At 40.3% G+C, this 18,072-nt stretch overlaps 1 protein-coding gene across 1 annotated transcript; it reads left to right on the plus strand.

The window, feature by feature from the left end:
• The first annotated feature begins 1,790 nt into the window (after window positions 1–1,790).
• Window positions 1,791–16,590, plus strand: pip4k2ca (phosphatidylinositol-5-phosphate 4-kinase, type II, gamma a). Its single transcript, XM_053482439.1, has 10 exons — window positions 1,791–2,219; window positions 3,070–3,167; window positions 5,645–5,741; window positions 7,186–7,332; window positions 11,962–12,108; window positions 12,429–12,467; window positions 12,578–12,691; window positions 14,920–15,184; window positions 15,395–15,498; window positions 15,645–16,590. Exons 1-10 carry the CDS (start codon window positions 2,055–2,057, stop codon window positions 15,723–15,725), a joined length of 1,257 nt encoding a protein of 418 aa, XP_053338414.1. The 5' UTR covers window positions 1,791–2,054; the 3' UTR covers window positions 15,726–16,590.
• The last annotated feature ends 1,482 nt before the right edge of the window (window positions 16,591–18,072 follow it).

Consider the following 18,072-nt stretch of genomic DNA (forward strand, 5'->3'; position numbering starts at 1 on the left):
TGTACGGAAATCACATTGTATGATTTTTTAACAATTTATTTGTGAATTATTGTGTCAAATAAGTATTTGATCACTTGCTTATCAGCGAGATTTCTGACCCTCAAAGACCAGTTATTTTGCTTTTAAATAGTCCATATGCTTTTTACGGAGCCACTCCTTGGTTTTCCTGGCTGTGTGCTTTGAGTCACTGTCATGTTGGAAGACCCAGTCACGACCCATCTTTAATGCTCTGACTTTGGGCAGGACGTTTTGGCCCAATATGTCACAATACATGGCCCCGTTCATCCTCTCCTTAATACAGTGCAGTCGCCCTGTCCCCTGTGCAGAACCCCACCCCCTCCCCCCAGAGCTTGATGCTTCCAGCCCCATGCTTCACTGTAGGTATGGTATCATTGGGATGATACTCATCATTCTTCTTCCTCCAAACACGGCGAATGGAGTTAAAATCAGAAAGTTCTACTTTGGTCTCATCTGACCACAGGACTTTCTCCCATGACTCCTCTGGATCATCCAGATGGTCCCTGGCAAACTTTAGACAGGCCTGGACATGTGCTGACTTAAGCAGGGGAACCTTCTGTGCGATTCAAGATTTTAAACCATGACGTCTTAGTCTATTACTGATGGTAGCCTTGGAAACGATGGCCCCAGCTCTCTTTACAGAATTGACCAGCTCCTCCTGTGTTATTCTGGGCTGATTCTTCACCATTCTTAGCATCATTGATACCCCATGTATCTCCTTAGACTTTGGCTGATTGTGGGGTGCACAGGTGTCTTTATGACAGCTAACGGCCTCAAACAGGTGCTATTAATTTAGAATTTATTAATTTAGGGCCACTCATGACCCTGTTGCCAATTGACTGTTTTTTCTTACTTGGATAACTTTTGGTCGGTCCAGATCACTGCAGACCAGGAACATCCCACAAGAACTGCGGTTTTGGAGTTGTTCTGACCCAGCCATCACAATTTGACCCCTGTCAAGGTCACTGAATCCTAATGCTTGCCCATTTATTCTGGTTCCAACTTCCAACACCAACTTCAGGAAAAAATGATTCAGTTGCTGCCTAATACCCTGTATATCCCACCCACTTCCACCATTCATTGTAATGAGAAAATAAAAATGTAGCTAGTCCAATAAAGGCCACACTGTGATGGCTAGAGAACTGGGTCAGAGCAACTCCAAAGCTGCAGGTCTTGTGTGATGTTCTCGGGCTGCAGTGGTGAGGACATACCAAAAGTGATCCAAGGAAGGAAAACAGACAAACTGGCGACAGGGTCGTGAGTGGCCAAGGCTCACTGATGCACATGGGGAGTGAAGGCCGACCCAGGTAGTCCAGTCCGTAGCCCTAAGTGTTCTGGGATAGGCTCTCTCTCTCTCTTTTCAGCATAGGTGCATTTCCACTGTCAGAGACAGAATTTAAAAAGAAAAATCCGGAAATCACATTGTATGATTTGTTAACAATTTATTTGTGAATTACTCTGTCAAATAAGTATTTGATCACTTGCTTATTAGCCAGATTTCTGACCCTCAAAGGCCAGTTATTTTGCTTTTAAATTGTCCAGCAACACTCTGCTCATGATTCTAAATTAATAGAATCATTATATATATATATATATATATATATATATATATATATAAACAGATTATAATATTATCATATATATTATTCGTGTGTGTGTTATGGGTGTTACTACGCCGACATATTTCCGGCTTATACAGATCACGTGATCTGACTACGGCGCCACCTATTGGCCCCCGGAGCTGTCTATCTAGCAGCAGGCGATGCCGCCCCCAGGTGAGCCGCTGCAGAAGTTCGCAAGCAGCAGTCGGTTTCCTCGCTCGGCTCTCAGGAATGTTTTTTTTTCTGTAATGGGGCAGGGCGGTTTTAGTAGTGCGTCTGCCGAAGCAGTGCGATTTAGGACAAAAGGAAAGTAAATAAAATATCTATATATTTAAAGTTAATATTTGTGTAAGTGTTGTATTGGCTCGCTCTGGACTTTCGGGTGACAGCTGAAGCGGAGAGAGCAGGAGCCGAGCCGAGGAGAGGAGAGGCGGTATGATGGCGGCGGCTCACGGTAACCCCGGCAGCGCCTCCGGCCCCATACTCATGCTGGCCGCCAAAACCAAGACGAAAAAAAAAAACTTCGTCCAGCAGAAGGTGAAGGTGTTCCGAGCCAGCGACCCGGTGCTCAGCGTGTTTATGTGGGGAGTAAACCACTCGGTAGGTCCTTCAACTGCGCCTCCCTGTTCAGTTAGCTAGCAATGCTACACGAGCTTGTTTTTGTACCCTACCTGCATTCCGCTTTCTGCTCTAGGATTGGCCCACTCGCCATGCACCCTGTCCAATCAGAACGCGCGTTTTGGATTCTCAACCAATCCTAGTTCAGGAGGCGGGATTCGTTAAAAAACGGATAGGGCCAAAATAACCGTAAGAAATTTCTCAGTAGAATGCGGAAACAGAATTTACATGTGGTGTTTACCAGCTACGTGTAAGCAAAGTAGATTTAGGGTGATTCATAGTTAGTTTATAAACTAAATCGGAGTATAAAGCAGTAATATCATTTAGATTTTTATAACAGCTCGTTAACAGGATGCAAAAAAAGGCCCTTTATGTAAATACAGTATGCAGTATGACTATGGACATATAGGGTTTGAAGGTCAGGGTGCACTTTGTGCAAATAGCTTTCATACCATGTGAACCTTTTTACTTAGATATAGGTCATTATGTGACATGTAGGTAGGAACAGTGGCGTAATGGTCAGCACTGGGTTCGATTCCCATGGAGTGCATGGAGTTTGTATATTCTCTCTGTGCCTGGTGGGTTTTCTCCGGGTACTCTGGTTTTCTTCCAAAGTCTAGTTAAAATGATGTTCCGAAGTTGCCCATAGTGCAACAGGGTGTACCCCCGCCTCTTAACGCCACCCCTGCCCCTGTCTTGTCTCCCCCTGTCCATATCCACGACAATGCGGTATAGACACTGAGTGAGTGAGGGACAGATTTTTTTTGTACTTGTTATCTTTTTCCCTAAATGAAACTTTGCAATGCTTGTTTTTTTTTTTTTAATTCTTCAGATAAACGATTTAAACCAGGTTCCTGTCCCAGTCATGCTTCTCCCTGATGACTTCAAAGCCAACACCAAAATAAAAGTCCAGAACCATCTTTTCAACAAGTAACTTCACCACACCGCACATCAACAGCAGTACAGCAACAACGTGTACCTGTTTATTTGTTTACTTATTCATTTAAGATTACCACCAGTTCAAAAAGAGGTATTCGAGTCAAACCGGACCTTTTGATCGTGCAGAATAATTAAGTTAATAGGGAGTTAATACTCCCTTAATTTCTCTATATAGTCACCCGTTATAATAATGCACATATCCAGCGTTTCACTAGTGCTTGCACTCCATCAAGGTAGAAAGTTTTCTAAAGAGCTATGATCGGACTGCCTGCTTCACGTCTGAAACCCCAGCCTCCCAAGAACTCCTGTAATGTCATTTCCAAACATGGAGCGACGTCAGGACTGTACGGGGGATGTGGCAGTAACTCCCAGACGAGTTCCTGTAACGTGCAAGTGTTGTTGGCTAATGATTGTTTAAGAAAACTAGCTTTAGTGTGACAATCCCGACTCATCCCACTGCAGTCGTTCCTGTTAAGATTGTAAACTCAACGGATCAACTTCTCAGCAAATTTGCATAAGAGACCCATCTGTTTGTGGGAACGACTGCAGTGGGATCCGAGCCATCTCAATCGGCATTTTCAGTCATGTCCGGCCACCTTAAAAAAATAATAAAAAAAATAAAAGATCAAACATTGCGCTATTTACCGCAGCTAAGAGTCTCATCACAGTACAACAGGAAGTGCTTCAAATTTAACTTTTGTCACGTACACAGTGTGAAATACAGTGCAACGCTTGTACAACATTACGTGACTTTAAAAGAGAGGTTTCTCTAAGATAAAATAACTAGTGAGTACAATTAAATTTAAAAATAAAATGTTTCTATAAAACAATATAAGAACAAGGAAGATTTTTATATATAGATATATAAATAAAATAGTTACTATAATATAAATAGTTATAGTTAAAATAGTTAAAAAAAGTTACTGAAATAAAGTAAAATCAAAATAAAAGTGTAAAAATGTTGGTAATTTTTGAAATGGGATGGTTAATGTGTGTGTGTTAGCAGCGGTGTGGTCGTCCGTGATACAAAGTGCAGTTCATTTATGTAAAAAAAAAAAAAAAAAAAAGAGCAGCATAAAGAACAAAAAATGCGCACTATAAGAAGAAATGTGCAGCGTAGTGTGCAATGTACTGAGTAATGTGCTACATCCTGACTAAGCAGGAATGCAGGGTGTGTGTTTATTGTGTGAGCGAAGTAAAAAAACGTTGACGTTCAAGAAATGTCGCAACCGAAATCTCAAAATCTGAGCAAAATAATGAACTAGTTAAATGTGGAGAACAGTAAAGTGCCTGGCTTTTTATTGTAGATGGAGGTGTGGTGTACAGAGATGGACATGATCTCATACAGTGACCTGTTGCTTAACAGGAATAATACACTGTATTGTGTGCACTAAAAAATAAAGGAAAGGATTTGGCATTTATCAGCGCCACATTGTTAACTAAATACGAGGGTGAGTCAAAAATGATCCACATTCTAGCTGTAGAATTTTTCATTGAGATTGAGAAAAGACATGCACGTCTTTTTACGGCGCAATCTCCTTACTTTTCAGTACACATTATTAATTTATTAGTTTATTATAATGAACTTTCATAAAGGAAAATACATCATTTTCTTGATATAATCTCCCTGCTTTCACTTTGTCCGCTCTTCTATTCCCTCATTAAAAAAATGTTCACGGCTGAGCCGCGAGCCACGAATGCACCACTGACTTTGCTTCTTCATTAGAAGTGAATCTTCGTCCTCGTAGGGACGCTTTCAGGGGACCAAACAGGTGAAAGTTCGATGGAGCGAGATCAGTTATCTCACATCGCTGTTACAAATAAACTGATGTAACACGCTTTCACCTGCACAGCAGTGATTCAGTGATTTTGGAGAGAGAGAGAGAGTGTAAGGCGCCTGAGTGGAAAGCGCTGATAAGACAGAAGTTTTAATGTAATTAATGTGCAAATAAATTTTGACTCACCCTCGTAGTTTAACTACTTAACTCTTATTGAAATATGGTGACGCCCCTTAACTTGTGTAGATCAGTAAATTCAAGTAAATGGAACTGATGTTTTCTAACAAAAATAATATACTAAACAATTATTATCAGAACAATGTTTCCACTAATTTTTGCATTTGTAATGTGTGCAAATATTAAATGTGCATTTTATTTTTATTTTTTATTATATAAAATGCCCTTTCACTTTTAAATACTGTAAACACTGTACTGTTTGCCCAGGGTATAAATATGATCTTGAACATATGCAAAATAACCCAAAACAGGAAGAGAGTCGAACAATACCAATCAAACATTAATTTTTTAAAATCAAAAGAAATTTGGAATAAAAAAAGGATTAACTTTTGCATGTGAAATGTTCTTGTATATCTGAGCTTTCTTTCACAAAGGGTGCCAATAATTTTGGATCGCACCATTGATGTTGCTCTATTAAACCTTTGTTTCGTTGTCTCTCGGTTTCTTTTCCAGAGAGAACCTTCCGGGTCATTTTAAATTTAAGGAGTACTGTCCTCAAGTGTTCAGGAACCTTCGCGAGCGGTTCGGGATCGAGGATCTGGACTATCAGGTATGAAGTTTATCGCGCTATGTGAGTGTGTGTGTTAATATATTTTTTTTCTCCCCCTCCCCGTTCGAGCTCTGGCAGTGTTGTGAAAGCTAAACAATGACTCCTTGTTCAGGACGCAGTAGAGCGTTTTCATAAAGTAAACATCGCTACGTTGTGTGTGTGTGTGTGTGTGTTTCAGTTTCTGAGAACGGTCGCTCCCGTGTCACGCGGAATGCGTTCGAAATGAAATTAAACGGTACTGGCAAAGACACGCGTTTTGATTCGGTTTACTGTGAAATGTTATTGTTATGACAGAATTAAAAATCACACACCGTTCGAAATACTACAGAACCTATGAGCTGTTTTGTGATGTCGCAGGAATAATCTCGATACTCTCTGATATAAATGATTTTCAGTAGTTGCCTTCCTCTAACCTGACTAATTTCATTAGTGCTCACAGTGACAGGTTTGTCTGTTCTTATACAAATACCATTAAGCAAATGATATACAAATCCAGTGCAAGAGTGTATAATCTCTTTTGTTTCATGCACTCGAGCTGGTCTGTACTAGTAGGCAGCGAGCAGGAGGACACGAATAATTATTAATACTGTTATCGTTTATCAAGTCAAGCCTGCACTTTTGATTGTGCCGAATAACAGAACATTATGAGTTATGAGGGACATTTCTTTCTCTATATAATCTCTTTCTAAACTAATGCACTTGGACACCATCAAGCTAGAAAGTTTTCTCCCAGGAACTGATTCGATGATTCAAACAACTTTATAATAAAGACCAGTTTGCTTTTGGCTGCGTTCCTGTAATGTGCAAGTAGTGTTGGGAAATGATTGTGTGTACAGTAACCACAGACAGATGCGCCTCTTCCGCAAGCTGGCGACAAGTTATCCGCCGATTGTCAAGTATCAGAAGTTCCACTTGTTGAATGTTTCACGGGAACAGCTGCAGTGGGCTCGGACAGGATCACATTATTCAAGTCTTCTATAAATACTGTCAATTGGTTTGACTCGAACGCCCCTTGTATTTGGATTAAGTGGAACGTACTTGGATAGAGGCAGAGGGCTTCAGCAAAGAAAGCAGTACAAGTAGTCCAGTGATAAAATAAATTACCAAAAAAATAATAATACTCAGAGGTATCTCGGGGTGCTTTCACACTCGGGACGTGACGATAACGAAGAAGACACCTAAAAAACGCCACTTTTCTGCTTTTTCTTTGATGAAGCAAATGCTGAAAAGTCAAAATGAGGCAGAAAAGGACGCAGGGTGTGAAAGACACATTTGCTTCGGGTGTGAGCCAAAAACAAACTGAGTGGGTGGGGCTATGAGCTTTCTGGTCAGGTAAAAAGGGAGAAGCTAGGGATTATTTTAGTAACCATGGTATTATATGTTTATATACATACATATATATATAATATTTTTTTCCCCCCATTTTCTTTGTGTGTCCCTCCAGGCCTCTCTGACTCGCAGTCCTCCGGTAAAGGGTGAGGGCCAGGGCGAGGGCCTCCTGTTCATCTCGTACGACCGCACGCTGGTGGTGAAGCAGATCACCAGCGAGGACGTGGCTGACATGCACAGCATCCTGTCCGAGTATCACCAGGTACTCTCGCTTCCCTCACTGAGAGAGAGCCGTACTTTACCACAGGGCGAGTCTCAGTTTCTCATACACTCGTGAACTCGAAAGAGGAAGTGAAAAATGGCTGCCTTTCATCTCGGGCATTGTTTTAAGGTTTCTGAGGAAGTTAAAACCTTTTATTATTTAAATTATGTTCCGTCATGTAAAACAATAAAGCGTAAATGGTGAACCACAAAATTTGCAGCAGACTTAAACCAGAAGTCTGTAAATTTCCATAAGAGTCGACAGGTGTTTAGTGTGTACAGGGACCAGTTCTTTAGGTCTCAGCCTAATCCAGTGGTACCCTTTTTACACCCTGGTCTCATTCTAAATGGGCTGCTCATGTCCTGAATAATCATTCGTCTTTGTCTATTTTTATCACCTTTCTGGCCTCCTATGGTAATGAGAAATAGGGCGACTCTATATGGTGTGTGTGTGTGTTACCTTTACAAGCTTTCGGTCTCGTCCATTTCCATATCGCTTCCTAGGCAAAGCATTTTAATTTTAAATTCCTGACTCTCGTCCTGCTTGGCAACTGCTTGTGTAACGGTGCAGAAATAAAGCAGGTTGATGCTTTAGTGCTCGAATCTAAAACTGATCCTTTTTGAAGATCAGATAGGCCTTGTTATCGTACAACAGCTCTAATCAGACAGTCCCTGCTTCGGCTGTAACGTGAACAACAGGTTAATATTCATGACTCTATGGTTTAGTCGGAGCTCATACACATGAACATATACCTCGAAGTCTTAGTGTAACTTAAGATTATTAATGATTAGGGACGGGAAACACCAGGGACGTCACCGATATGATGTCATCACGATACCTACTGTAAGTGTCGATTAATTGTGTAAAGCTGCTTTGTTTAAAGCTCCATACAAATAACATAAAATAGAATTGAATTGAATATTGCGATTCTGTAAGCATCACACACACACAGAGGGCGCTCCAAAAAATGTATACACACTTTAGCAGAAAAATATACGCCTGTCACCTGATGGCGCATGATGGCATTAATGATGATGCGACTACTGACAGCATGAGAGGAAACGCAATAAAAATCATTTCTACAAAACAGTCGACAAAGTCGTGATTCATTAGAACCGTTCATTAGAAAGTAATATTTGTTCGCGGAAACCTCTGCAATTTTGCTAAAACCACAAATATCCTTTTTAAAAAATAAAATAAAATAAAATGATGGCTTTTTTTAGGGCAATGTATAATTTTTTTTCACGTTTTAACGCTAAACTTTTAAGAACAATATAATTTACGAATTTTGTAACATAAATATTAATGTCAATTCAGCCAAATTTCCATATAAAATATAATACTGAATATAAATAGTTTAGTGCTGTAGAGAGAACAACAACGCAGCTCAGGACGGTGAATTATTACCGTATTAACTCTACAGTCCTGAGTACTGACAGCATTTGCATGATTATATATATATATATATATATATATATATATATAGAGGTAACATCTGTATTTTACATTCTAGCACTGCCGTACAGTACTGTAAAGTACACAAGTTCACCTTTACATTCTTTAATTTTTATTTTTTTTAAGAGTAATTGATTAAGCTTTAAAATTAAGAGTTTAAAATTAGTGTTTTGGGACAATATTTAGGGTTTAAAATAAATATAAGTGTAAAAATAGCCTTTTTTTCACATCCAAATCCAATCGGTTTTTCTCGATTCTGAACAAACATCGCTCCACCTCCTGTGTGTATATAGCTTAGAGTGCACCACCTGCAGGATCATAGAGGAACTGCAACATTGTTTACGCCTTTAAATGCAAACATTTAAATTTATTGTAAATTTGTTTAAAAAAAGGGGGGGGGGATTTTGTAAATCACATTGAATTGGTACAGAATTGTTGATTAATTCTGTAAGTGCAGCATATAATTGTTGATGTTTTTGTTTTTTCTTGTTAGAAGACATTTTATTTAATGATTATGAAAGGAGTTATAAGCACTTTTAAAACAGTTATGCTTTCTTGGTTAAATTTTATTTTTGAGAGACAGAGAGGTGTACATTAGCAGTGACTTTGTCCCCTGTCTCTGCAGTAGATTTATAAAGGCAGTTGTTTATAAAGGTGTGTGAATGGCTTTTGTCTCTTCCCTCCGCAGGAGATGATTATAGCGATCGGAGCCGCCGCGTTGCTTTAGCACTTGGAGGCGCTCCAGCTTCTGCACACATCCCGAGGGCTCAGTTTCAGCAGCTCGGAATGTTCGCTGCGTCATAAACCGATGTTCAAGCTTGCAAGCTGCCTCGAAACATTTTCTTGTTTATCTCTCGGTCAACATGTCAGCTCTGACTGTAATCTGCACAATTCATGCACACATGAACGTTTTATAATAGTGCGGTTAAAGAATAACATGCTGTTGTTACACCGTGAGGAGCTTTAACCAGCTGGAATCCAGGTGATACTTTGTAGTGTTTCAGTAAGACAAGGTGAAAGAACGGCGCAGCTTTCAGGATATTTTGTAAAGCAGTGTTGGATGAGTAGCATATTTTGGAGTAGGTTGGTTCGTTCTCTGTTGTAGAAGCAGCATGTTGAGTAGACACGAGCGGGAATCAATTCAGCGATGTATCGTGATTCTTTTGTGTGGCGATTCATGTCACCACTCTGACTCCAAAATAACATATTTAAATGTAAATATTTTTGCATTTAATGTAGGTCAATGGTGCAGTGTCTCTACAAGATTCTCTTTGGGGCTACTTTGGTTTACTGTTTATGTATTGGCAGGCAGCACTGCATCCCATATGGTAGGAAATATACAACTAGTGTGTGTAGCTCATCAAGAATTGTAACAAAATAATTGAACGTGTTACCTCAATTCATTTGTAACTGCGGTCCGAGAAAAAATAGACGAAGCGTGCTCGGTTTTTTTTTTTTTTTTTTTTTTGTGGGGGTGTATCTGGTGCTGAAACAACTCACAGAAGAGCATAAGCATTTAGATATCTGCAAACAACTTTTTTTTTTTTTTTTTTCTGTCCAATTCTTTTTCCCCGATTTTCTCCCCAATCTAGTCGTGTCCAATTCCTCCCCATCACTAGGGGGCTCCCACATTAAGGCTACTACCACCACTCAGTCGGGAGGGCAAAAGCTATCCCGTGTTTCCTCCGAACCACGTGACGCGAGCCGACCGCATCTTTTCGAACTGCTCGCTCACGCACCGTTAGGGGCGGAGTAACACACTCGGAGGAAAGCGCTAGCCACTCCTTCCGGGTGCGCGAGCTCACACACGCCCCTGATTGGCTGTAGAGCCGTGATTAATGTGGGAGCGCAAGTACCTCTCATCCCTCCCTCCTGAGAGAGCTCGGCCAATCAGCTCTCTCTGTGCCTCCGGCTGTGAGAGGAAAACAGCATCACCCGGGGCTCGAACCAGCGATCTCGGGATGAATACAAACAACATTTGGTGGTGAAGAGATTAATTACTGGAAAAAGAGAGGGGAATGAAACGGGAACATCCTCAATCGCCGAACGGAAAAAAGCTCAAAAGTCGACCATCAGCTAGAAAATTGATGCTTACGGTTTTCTGGGATTCTCAAGGGCCAGTATCGGAACATTAGCAGGAAATAGGTCCAACAATCATCAGTGCTCCGTTACACTGAGATGCTTATTAAAGAGCTGAAGACTAAATTTTAGACTTTTAATTTAAACACAGAGGACTGCTATCCAAGGGGGTCGTGGTCTTGCATAATGATGCACGTGAGCACACTTCTGCTCCACACTCTGTAAAAACTTTTTGATGTGTTAAAGCGTCCTCACTATAGTCCTGATCTTTCACCTGTTTGGGTTCCTGAAAGCAGCCCTACGGGGATGAAGGTTGACTGCTGATGAAGAAGTGAAGACAGCGGTGTGTTTGTGACTCGCAGAAAACAGTTTTAATGAGGGAATACGAAAGCTTGACTGTTTACAGATGGACAAAGTGTACTGAATAGCAAAAGGAAATTATGTCGAAAGATACAAATTGAATATCTACCTTGGTAACTGATGTCATTATGTCACATCAGTTGATCCCTAATATTGTTAATGTTTCTATAGTAACACATGGCAGACATTTATTTGTTTGTTTGTTTAGTTGTTTTTGGTTTGTTTTTGTTTGGAAGGAGTCTCCAGTTTTGTAAAAGTCAGCAGTAAACTTTAGGTTTTTAAGTCTTGGGGATTTTCGGAGTTTACACCGATAAATTTAAATTGTTGTCTTTTTAACTTGAAGAGAGACAAATAGGCAGAGAGATGGGAGTAACTTTCAGAGTAGCATAAAAAGTATAAAGATCTCAAACTTGTATAAATTACAAGTTTGACAAATAATAAAGTAAATAGACAAAATACTATTTATTTTTTATTTTTATAAGTGGTATAAAACATTTCTGGATGCGCTGCTGTGGTAACGCCCTCCCGCGCCTCTGCTTGTCAATTTCCTGTGGCTGTACTGTCATCTGCTTTACATTTTACACCTAAAACATCATTTGCTCATCTTTCGTGCTTCATGCTTTAAAAGCGTCTCCACCACAACCCTGTTCACCTCCGATAGTTCCAGTCATGATATTATGAGCACAGCGTGTTCTGCGTGCTCGCTCACGGTTTCTCTCCTCTTCTTTCCTGCAGCATATAGTCAAGTGTCACGGCAACACGCTCCTTCCTCAGTTCCTTGGCATGTACCGCGTGAGCGTGGAGAGCGAGGACACCTACCTCATCGTCATGAGGAACATGTTCAGCCACCGGCTCGTCGTCCACAGGAAATACGATCTTAAGGTGAGAGACGGTGCAGGACCTGGCTTGGTGCAGGACGGCACTAAATTTTATCTTGGATTGTCCTTTTGTGCTCATTTGTGTTCATGTGTATGCATATTTTAATCTAATAACATTTGTGTACTCTATTTTTTTTTAATTCCTCTGCATTTTTCAGCTGTGCTTAAAATAATATGCCACCAGGTGGCGTCCTGGTCAACATAGTGGATGTGTTAAAGCTTTAGCACTTTATTATGAATCATCACTTTCCCATGCCTGATAAATGTGTTGTTACGGTTTAAAAAAGGGGGCGCTATCATAATTGAACTGTGTGTTTAATTCAGGGTTCCTTGGTGTCCCGAGAGGCCAGTGACAAAGAAAAGGTATGACAGGAAAGATTTGATCTCCCCTTAAAACACACACACTTTTATTTCAATAGGTAATTGTATAAAAGTACATCAGAGCGACAGCCTGCTTGTGTTGTTCTCTCCAGGTGAAAGAGTTACCCACCTTCAAGGATGTGGATTTCAGGAACAACATGCAAAAGGTGTACGTGACCGAGGAGGAGCAAGAAAAGATCCTGGAGAAGCTCAACAGAGACGTTGAGGTACAGGAAATCCGACTTATTGTATTAATATAAACACACAATTTACTGACTGAGACGTAAATAATATGTGTCAGTAGTGCTGGTAAATCAACCATTAGTTTTAAAAAGAAAAATCTTAAATAGATTAATAGTTCTATACACCGCCTGGCCAAAAAATAACTCTCACACACGCACTTTGATTACAGCACACACACTCTGTGTGTGAAAATGATTCCTCATGCTCCCAGAACCACTCATTCAAAATTTGAGTTCTGAAGTTTGGGCCGTGCCTCTATGTGATAAGCTGGTCATTCAGCACATTCAGGTCTTCAGCTGACTTTATTTTTATTTTTTTTTGCCACATAACAATGCTGATCAACTGAAGCAACCACAGATCATATAACTCTGTCTCCAGAGACTTACTATACATTATCGCTTCATGCGCTTCTTCTCTTACCCTGATTCAGCCATCACTCTGGACTGGGGTCAGTCTGGACTCATCAGACCACATGACATTTTTCTATCACTCCAATGTTCAATCTTTATGCTCTCTCCCAAATTGAAGCCTTTTTTCTGATTAGTCTTACTACCGAGTGTTTTTTTTTTTTTTTTTTCTTTTTTTGGACACACAGCTGTTTAGCACCAATCCCTGTGATTTCTGACTCTTACACTGTGTGTATGGAAATGCTTTAAGTATCATTATTAAACATACCTCTGGTTTTTACTGATGATTTCTATTATTATGTTTTTTTTACCATGCAACTTGTGTTTAAGTGAACTTTATTCATTATTTTATTTTATTTTTATTTTTTTTTACCACATTTCTTTTACAAAGTTGACAGTTCAGCACACTATCCTTCCAGATTTTGATAATGTGTCGAACCCAGTTTTAGTGATTTTTAAACACCCTTAGTTGTTTTATTTGTTTGGATGCAGCCATGAATTTGGCCAGGCAGTGTATGAGAGAACCAAAAAAAAGGACAAAATCTTGGCACGTTCACCTTCATTTCACTTGCACTCTCAGCTGTTATTGCACCAGATACATAACCAAGATAATATGTGATGTAGCTTCACCCTGGTTCCTTTAGAATGCTTCAACTAGTGTACTCCGATAGAGGGATAAGAGCGGTCAAGTCCACATTCGAGGTGGAACCGAGTCTTAATGGGGTCTGAAGGCAAGATCAAGATAAAATGAAAATGAGGCAAAGTCAAGATTAAGATTCAAAAAAAAAAAATTTTAAATGACAAACAAACTAGGTGGCTTTATTTGAGTATTGCACCATTTAATTAAGTATTCTAACATCTTTTAGATTCTGTAGTTAACTTAATTCTTTAATTTAAAAATAAGGTCTTACCTTTTTGTCCACAGACTCAGACCAGTGTCATAACCCACATGTTCTGAGATTTACAAACCTTCCTGACACCCTTTGATTCACAAATCACCCCCCCCCCCCACGCCCATTTTTTTCCCTGCAGCCTATCAAATCTAGGCCGATCACATAAATGTCGATTTTGAGGGTCTGACTGAAGGCGTCCAATACTGTTAGATTGCTACGCTAAGACTAAGTTATCCCTCTCTTTCTGAAAACACGGTTAATCTTGTCACACTGATCTCCTTAAAGCATCGCGAATTAACTTTCTAGAAAATTATCATTCCTGCAGAAGGATTTACAGTATTTTTAAGTATAAAGGCTAAGTCAGGGAAGTCTTACGAATCCACACATGCAGGGATGAAGTTTGCAGTATACATTTGTGAAGCACGTGATATTTATTTGTGAAGCGTGCCACTGTTCTGAGTCATTCGTCATCAGTTCCAGTGAAGAGAGAAGACGATGTTATTTCTGGATTGAGTCCAAAAAAATATTTGGTGTGGCCCAATACCAAGTACAAGTCAGACAAGTACGACTCCATACAGACCAGTCAGCAGTGGGGTGCGTGAGATTAGAGGGGTCAGGGGTAGCTCAGTGGTTAACAGAAGGTCCCAGGTTCAAATCCCACGACTACCAAGTTGTTGGGACCTTGAGCAAGGCTCTTAACCCTCAACTGCTCAGATGTATAATGAAATAAAAATGTAAGTCGCTCCTGGATAAGGGTGTCTGCCAAATGCCGTGATGTAAACTTAGCGCCATCATTAAAAGCAAGGGCTTTGTCTTTTCTCCCCAAATAATAAATTATTCATTTTTATATATATATATTAAAATGATTTTTTTTGTTTGTTTGTTTCTTATGCTTGTTTCTGTATTTCATAGTTCCTGGTGAAACTGAAGATCATGGACTACAGCCTTCTGCTGGGAATCCACGACGTGGCGCGGGCCGAGCGCGAGGAAGAGGAAGCAGAGGAGCCGAACTGCGAGGACGAGGTCGAGGCAGAGAACGGCGTCAACCCCACACCGCACGTCGGCTCCTACGGCACGTCCCCCGAGGGGATCGCCGGCTACATGAACTCTTTTAAACCCATGGGCCCCGGCGAGTTTGACCCCTACTTGGACGTTTACGCCGTCAAAAGCGCCCCAGGTTAGTTTCTTAGAAAGGTGAGAGGAAGCAGTAACTGTTTTCCTTGGAATGGTTGGAAAGAGTTGACGCATCATTTAGGAAGTGTGTGTTCTCTCACTCGTTTGGCCAGAACAATAGGTCAAGTAAAGAAGCGAGGAAGTGCTGATTATATTTTGACCTTGATGGCCCGCGATCGAGAGATTTGGACAGTAAAAATGTTTCGGTTTCCAGGTGCGCCGCAGAGGGAGGTCTACTTCATGGGGCTCATAGATGTGTTGACTCAGTACGACACCAAGAAGAAAGCCGCGCATGCGGCTAAGACTGTAAAGCACGGGGTAGGAATTAATACACAAATCATACATTTCTGTTCTCGTTGTACTTCCTTGTAGTACTTCTGTTCTTTAGTCTCATGCAATTCGGAATATTTAAATATTTAATGTTGTTTTTTTTTTGTTTGTTTTTTGTTTTTTTCTCTCCACAGGCTGGTGCAGAAATATCCACAGTTCACCCAGAACAATACGCCAAACGATTCCGCGACTTCATCGCCACGATCTTTGCATAGTGCATCTTCACAGTCCTGATCTCACCTGTCTTTTCGATGTTGTTCAGTTTCGGTGTTTCCAATTGTTGTGTATACATTTTGCAAAAACTACCATCATTAAGCAATAACGAACGACGTAATCGTCCTGATTAATATTAACGAAATGACGTGCATATTTATTTAAGATGAGACTGAAAGACGTTCTTTAATATCACATATCTGTCACAGACACTAATGGAGTATAGTACTTTTCCCTGAGAACTGTGACCCTGTAGCAGTACCACACACACACACACACACACACACACTCTCGCTCTATCTCTCTCTTCCTCTCTTTCAGAACAGAGGAAGGAGAGCTGCCTTGTTGTTCTTGGTGTAACGCGACCCACTGTTCTCTGTACCGCCTTTTAGCAGTTTTGCTTCCCCCAAGCTGCACTAGAGCGTGATTTTGTTAATAAATGTAATTTGTTAGCATTTGTACCATAGTTCGAAAGGGGAAGGAAAAAAAGGCAATATTTTGAATGTTGGACATTTGTATAAATGCGTAGATTATATACAGGAGTTTCGAAGGTTTTCTAGATATTTTATGCAGTTTAGATGGAACAAAAAATTGGGGAAAAAATTCCAGCTTAGGGAACAGAATTAGGGTCACATGCCTTGTTGTTTCTTTTAATTTATATTACAAGTCAGTGTTCGTTTGGACCAAATATATTTTTTTCGACAAGTTGCAGAAACCTGGGTTTGTTTTTATTAAGAAGGAACTTTAATATTTCACACCTCATTTTTATTGTGTGGCGTTCTGCTTCAGACAAATAAGACTTTACGTATGTATAATACGCACTAGAGAAATAGCAATTGTGCAATTAAAACACATGAAAACTAAAAACAGGCAGTTTTCTTTCACTTTTTTTTTCCTCACTGTCACCCGATGACAAATGTGTGAGAGTTGTATGTATCAGCTTTAGATAAGTGCACCCCTGGAAATGGTGTGTACGTGTGTTGGGGGGCGGGATGTCAGGGACAGGATTTGCTTGGCCTTTTCCAGAAGCCTCAAAATGTGCTGACAGACCATTTCCTGTTGCTCTAACCAAAAAAAAAACTACCATGACTGTTCTTAACAATGGGTTGAAAAATGCAGGAAGAGGCAAAGGAGAAAAAATGAGGACACCACTTAAACTGCTGACGAGCTGCTGCTCGAGGCTGGAACACGACGAGTTAATCTGGAAATAGAGGAAAGGCAAAGCCGACTACACAAACCTCTACACAAAGCAACACAATGTATTTGGAGCCATTAACTCGTCAGTCATGCGGAGAGAGACTCCACGCAGAGACTTTTGTTTTGTCTGTTAAAGAGGTATGGTAAAATGAAGGTCAAGTCGAGGGTGTTCTCGATCAGCGACTGGAGGGTGTGAAGTGACCTGACATTGAATTACACAATGCACTTCTTCCTCCCTTCAATGTTGTGCAATGTTTCCGCCACACAAGTTAATTCCTGTTATTACGTTTTTTGTCTTTTATCGACTCTAATTCCCTCCCTAATGTCTCTTTTTCTCTCTTAAACATGAAAGTACAAAAAAAAAGTTCAGCTTGTCACGATACTCTATCCACAAAGCTCTCCATCCTGAGGAATTTCCCATGAAAAACACTCGCTGTTAAAAAGTGAGGAAACTCGAGACTTTTTCCATAATTGTCTCTTTACAGAAGAGACACTGCTCAGCTGTAACATTAAAAGTGGTAATGATGACCGTTTCATGGCTCTCAATGTTGATGTGTTGAAAGTAGGAAAAAATGGGCAAGCACAAGGATCTGAGTGACTTTAACAAATGATTAAAGACAACCGTGATGACTGAATGACTGGGTCAGAACTGCAGATCTTGGAATTGCTGTTCCTGGTATGCTGTGATTAGTACTTACAAGTAATTCCAATAAAGAACAACCGATGAAAAGTTGCCAGGCTCATGCGTGGCCAAGATTTAAAGATGCCAATGACCAAATTCCCCTCGTCCAATCGAATCGAGTCAAATCCACTTTGATCTGCTGCCAGGTCTCACAGCACACCCTCAGTGGTCTCAGTGGGTCACAAGGGGGTGCTACACAATATCAGGCAGGTTTACCTTTGTTAAATATTACGCTTCTTAGTCCTTGGTTAGTGCAGCTTTAGCCATACAAGTCTTAGACAATTAAGTTGTAACTATGCAAACAATGTATTTGGATAAGTGCATTAATGAACCACTGCTCTTATAATTAATCAACGCCTTGTGACTATCAGATGCAGGAATTAAACACTTTTGCACTGTAATGTGTTACGACCTTCCGCATGTTTGGTTATTAAATGATGAGCTTATGAAACCCATCGTCATTGTCCTCC

The sequence above is a fragment of the Clarias gariepinus genome, chromosome 22 (genome assembly GCF_024256425.1).
Source record: "Clarias gariepinus isolate MV-2021 ecotype Netherlands chromosome 22, CGAR_prim_01v2, whole genome shotgun sequence".
Lineage (NCBI taxonomy): Eukaryota > Metazoa > Chordata > Actinopteri > Siluriformes > Clariidae > Clarias > Clarias gariepinus.

Excerpts from the sequence above, each read along its gene's own strand:
- pip4k2ca (XM_053482439.1), top strand. The coding sequence starts at position 2,055 with ATGATGGCGGCGGCTCACGGTAACCCCGGCAGCGCCTCCGGCCCCATA. Across the intron at positions 12,692-14,919 it reads AGCTCAACAGAGACGTTGAG|TTCCTGGTGAAACTGAAGAT; the intron begins GTACAGGAAATC and ends TGTATTTCATAG. Across the intron at positions 15,499-15,644 it reads CTAAGACTGTAAAGCACGGG|GCTGGTGCAGAAATATCCAC; the intron begins GTAGGAATTAAT and ends TTCTCTCCACAG.